Raw genomic sequence first — 5,653 nt, forward strand, 5'->3', positions numbered from 1 at the left:
GAGGAGACATGGTTCTAACCGTTAAATTATATTTTAGGAAAATTTACAAACGAAATTATTGCATAGGGTGTTTTAAAGTTAAGGTAAAAAACAACTCCTCGTTTAACCCTGTATAATATGCCAAATACTAAAGTTTATAAAAAAGCTGAGTGTACGAATTAAAGTTGATATAATTATATACAGCTTGCAAAAAAAATCATGAAAATAGAGCTAAAAATAACAAAAATATAACACTTTAAATTTGAACAAAAATTTCTCCGTTGTGTTTTTTTGCATCTGGGTGTATTAAATATGCATATTTATGAAAACAATAATAATAAATTCTCCGACATAATTCCGGAAAATGCCGAAACGCTCCGAAATTATCGAAAACTTTGGATCATCCGCTGAAAAAACAGCGCCAAATAGTATTTTCATTGTCTTTATGGAAACTTTCCTATCTAAACTTGTTTCATTTATCTATGCATTTAATAATTGACCTTGTTTGCTGTCGTTAATTTTTCAATTTTCAATTTAATGATTTGCAACGTACGCAAATTCGAGAAATGTTTTGTTAATTGGCGCCCAAACCGCACGGTTTGCTGATTTTTGACGATGATTTGTCCCACCAACTGGATCGGTTAATGTTGCTTATTGTGCCCCCGTGTTTCGCCAATAAACAGAAACAATATTTAGGCACAAAACGGCAACGTTTCATTATAACGAGCGTCCAAATGAGGAAAAATAGTGCTTACGCGTACACGTTTGTCGTGCAGTAGGTGGAATATAGCGTTTGATGTCGGTCTGCGTTGGACATTTTAATATGCAGGTTGCGTAGCGTATATTTTGCAAAAGAAACTGTCTACTAAACAAACAATTTAATCGGGAAGTTTGTGTTTAAATAACAACCATACCCCTTTTGTTATAAACTGAGAGGGTATGATTTTCCAAAAAAGACTTTTGGGTATTTCGCTACTAGAAAAAAATCTACAAAATAAAATAGTTATTTTTTGTAAGCACCGCTGTGTTTATCCAATGGAAACCAATTTGACAGTGATATTTTTCTAGTAAAACAAAAAAATGCTTAACGTTTCAGGAGGTATATCTCCCCCGTAGTCGGTAAAATAAAAGTAAAGCACTTTTATGTCTAAATAGAAAAGTACGAAAGTATACCGGTGCGTCTCGAAAGTGGTTCACCCCTATAACTTTTTTATTTTTTCAGATAAAAAAGTAGATTTGGTATGTTAGCATATGACATAAATTAAGATTCATTGACAAATTCAATTGTTTTTGGTCAATTGTATTTTAAATTTCAATCTAGAGTGCCATGACTGTGCTAAAAACACTAATTTTTAATCAAGGAGCCTACGAAAAATAGTTTTGATCGTCTAATGTTTTCAGCGACTTGTCTTGGCCGGTTAAAAGATATCCAAATCGTATTTTTAATCATATCTCAATTTTTTTTCAAATGGAACCAGGGTGGCTCATTAGCATATTTGGAAACAGCAATTTTTTACAAATAATTTGGTACCACACACTTGGTATTTCGAGTCAAGTTGTCGTTATAAAGCGCATGTTACAATTTTATAAAATATTTCGCATAAACCATATGCGAAAATGTAAAAGTTGACATATGAAATGTTATTCTATTCAGAGTGTGTGTCAATATACGAGAGTAAAAATCAAAACTTGTAGTCATTTCTGGTGAAACAGGAAGTGACCAAAAACTATTGAATACATCAATCAATCCTAATTTATGTCATATACTAACAAACCAAATCTCGTTCTTTTATCTGAAAAAAATAAAAAAGTTACAGCCATTTTTGAGATGCACCCGGTATTATTGAAACTGACATTAAGTGTCAAATTCAACGAGCTTAACCATAGTTTCTCGATATATAATTACTTACAAGCTATTCCTTTTAAATATTTTTATAGTATTTGAAAGGTTTGAAATTATTTAAAAAATTATTTGTGGAATTTGCAAAAAATAGCATATTCTATTTGGAGCAAAAATTACTTTTTGTGCCTCGCCTGTATGTCGGACTCGCTAACGCTAGTCAAACGTACAACCTCGTCGCAAAAAGTGTCATTTTTACTCCTAATAAAACAATATACCGTCCCATTGCTGCCAAAAGTCACTAATTTACTTTTTATTACTTTCGAGAAAAATGCGTCTAAAGATGAATTGCATTGCATACAGATGTTATAGTTAGTAACTATTCGGTATTAAAATAAAACATAGCCAGACATTTGCAATCGATTCTCCTATTCAGAACATAGTTAGTGACTGAATTTGGTTGTTCGGAAAATTGTTAGTTAGTGACTTTTGGCAGTAATAGGACGATAATATCTATTTAGAAGAAAGTTAAACAAGATTGAGCACAAAGGCTTTCAAAATGGCAGCTCGAAATATAATTCGATTGCTTTCTTTTTCATTTTTTTTCATTGGTTAAAACCCCTTTTTAAACGATATTCTGTCGATCGAAGCCTTTTCAGCCCATTTTAATCTCTAAAGCCTTTACTGTAACATGTGTCCTTATTATTCGCAAATTCCTAATGGCAGATCCGTCCCTATTTCACGAAATATTCGTCAGGGTTGGGGGACGCACAAAAAGGGAACAGGTAGGTCTATTAGCAGCACTTTCTGGATGTGGGAAGGTTGGGAACAATAGCTGGACCCGAGGGTACAAAAGGCTAAAAGGGGTAAATTTGGTGACTGGCATTGCTATGGGGAGCTCTACATTGTTCGGAATTAATGTAAGGTAATGTATTGGGCTTGTTCTTGGCACTTTAATTATAATTCTCTCTAAAAAATTAATGCCGGTTTTTGTTTAATTAATACTAAATTAAAACGTATTACAGAATATTATACAAGTAAGGGCAAAGGCTCAGCTGCGTCGTAAAACCGATATATTGACTTTAATGTTATTTTACATCATTTATTGATACAGGGTGGCCTATTAGTGTAAGGAAGTCCAATATTGTCATTGTGGGCAAAGATATGATAAAAATTGTATATAATGTTGCATGGTTTTTTCGCTTATGATTTATTTGAAATTATAAGATGCGGTTCATAGCGACAAGTTGACTCGAAAGACCAAGTGTTTGATACCAAATTATTCGTAAAAAATGCATTTTCCAAATATACTAATGAGCCACCCTTGTTCCATTTGAAAAAAATGAGATATGATTAAAAATACGATTTGGGCATCTTTTAACCGGCCATGACAAGACAAAACATTAGGCGATCAAATCTATTTTTCCACGGCTCCTTGATTAAAAATTAGTGTTTCCAACACAGCCATGGCACGCTAGATTGAAATTTAAAATACTATGTTTTTTTTAAGCTAAAATGTCAAAAGTTGACATATTATATGTCATTTTATTCAGTGTCATTTTCTATGGAATAAAGTAAAAATATAGCGAGGATCCCTTTTATTTTAAATCAAAGGTTGTAAAGGTTATTTCCGGTGAAACAGGAAGTAACCAAAAACAATTGAATACGTCAATCAATCCTAATTTATGTCGTGTACTAAGATACCAAATCTCGTTTTTTTATCTGATAAAATAAAAAAAATTATAGGGGTGAGCCACTTTTGAGACACACCCGGTATACCTATAGTATTACCGGACACAATAATATTGTTAGTAGTGTTGCTTTTAAATTACATTTCTACATAAAGTGAAATTGGAAATATCAAATGTGTTTATTCGAATTTAATAATAATTATATATCTAATTCAGCTTTTAATAAACTTCAATTATTAATAGGTTTTATTCAATATAATACCTGTGTCCCTAAACATATCGTTTCATAATAACAGAACCGAAATATTTCTTTTAATTAAACTAAAATGCGTTAGTTGTACCGGAAGCATTTGCAAAATGAACAGGAATTATGTGGTGATTAAAGCTGTGGTCTTTGTTGCAGTGAAATAAATTTCAACACTACATAATAATATATCACTATGCAGTCTGAAATTAGTCATAGAGAGACAATTACTATTCTGTTTAAAAATAAAAAGTCAATATCAGTAATAAATGTCAATAATACAATTTAATAGAAAGTCAATAATACCCAGCAGCTAGAAAAAAAAAATATTTTCTCTTATGCTAAAAAAACTTCTATGATAAAAAAGCAAAGCATGCAAAGTAATGGTTTTAAGAAGTAATATGATAAAGTAAAAGGGTGAAAAAATTATAAAATAGGGTAAATAATAACAAGAAGTAAATAAGTACAATTTTATTTTTTAGCTTAACAAAACAATAATAAATAAAATTAAAAAAAATTAACAAAAGCAAATTTAATAAGAATTAAAAATAAATATGTTACAGAGAGATAATCATCAACCATTTTTGAAAGGGCTGAAATAAAAAAAAATATTTGCAGAACCTAAAATAAAATATAAAATTTAATTAAAGTAAAAAAATCGTCACCTAAAATTTTTGAAAAATATTTTAATTACGTGTAACAGATATTAGCCATACGAGTATTATACATTTGTATTGTTTTTTGTTCTGTTTTATGGTTGAAACTTTTAAAAAATATACAATAATTAAAACATACAATCAAAAATATTAAAAAGTGAAACAAAACAATATTCGAAACATTGTACGACATTAAACAACAAAAATAGCTTGTACTAGTTGATATTATGTATTGGTATGTAATGGAAAAACAGCTTTTTTAATAAACTACAATAAATTAGTGGGTCAATTTTAATGATTTTTTAAGCAATTTGTAGCTAAATTATTTGACTTTTTGACATCTTTCTAAATTAAGAATGAAAGATTAAATTTGTCTATTATACGAGGGAAAACAAAATGTTGATATTTTGGTGAAAGTTTGAAACACCCTGTGGACTATGTTAACAAAGTAACGAATTTAATCCTTTGTTACTAATTTTATTATCTAAGTGCATCTTTTCTCGAAAATGTGTTTTTTGGTTTATCTCAATAGCTTCTAGCAAGATATTCGCTTTTCAAGAAATTGTTAAATTAAAACCACTATAAATGAATATTAATAAAGTAATGTGAATATTATCAGTTTTACCTATACTGTCCTTGTGCTGAACTCGGCGCTGCCATAGCCAGTGCCTTATAGCGGGCCTGCTCATCGGTGGGTAACACGATGTCCACCGACCTCGACCTGAGGGCCACGTTGGGCCCCACGGGCACTTCAAGACTCACCCCGGAATGTTGCAGTTCTTCAGTCTTTTTCTCGGACACTTTGGAGAAGCAGGAGTCGACAGACGCGGCTCTGTCTCGTTTCAGGTCTGGCACCTAAGGAAATTAATAAGGAATTTTATTGTCAAGGCTTCAATTTAGACTGTTTTGAGTTTATATCAAATTGGGAAAAAATCATATAAAATATAATTCCAGTAAATTAATTTGATGTAGGCCCAAGGGATCAGTTACCTGCATGACGTCGATCCAGATATGTTTTTAAATAACATTAATAATTAAACAATTGAAATACACTATGGCGTCACCAGCCATCTTGATTACAATTTTATTGAAAAATCGCTTTTTATTTAAAATCTCAGCCAGATGGGTATAGGAAACCCTAATATAGTTTGAAAGAGCATTTAAATCTGCTTCGACATATTTAAAAAATACATAGTGTTGCATTTGAAATAACGAAGTTTTTATGAAAATAAATATTTAAAAT

General features: G+C 30.8%; 1 protein-coding gene across 1 annotated transcript; it reads right to left on the reverse strand.

The window, feature by feature from the left end:
* Positions 1-4,311: 4,311 nt before the first annotated feature.
* Positions 4,312-5,265, reverse strand: LOC115890582 (eye-specific diacylglycerol kinase-like; the record flags this gene model as incomplete). The annotated part of the gene is made up of 2 exons (XM_030910852.1): positions 4,312-4,375; positions 5,036-5,265. Coding segments are annotated over 2 exons (294 nt in total), but the record flags the coding sequence as incomplete, so codon positions are not given.
* Positions 5,266-5,653: the final 388 nt, after the last annotated feature.

The sequence above is a fragment of the Sitophilus oryzae genome, unplaced genomic scaffold (assembly GCF_002938485.1).
Source record: "Sitophilus oryzae breed Bouriz unplaced genomic scaffold, Soryzae_2.0 scaffold_886_pilon_pilon, whole genome shotgun sequence".
Classification (NCBI taxonomy): domain Eukaryota; kingdom Metazoa; phylum Arthropoda; class Insecta; order Coleoptera; family Curculionidae; genus Sitophilus; species Sitophilus oryzae.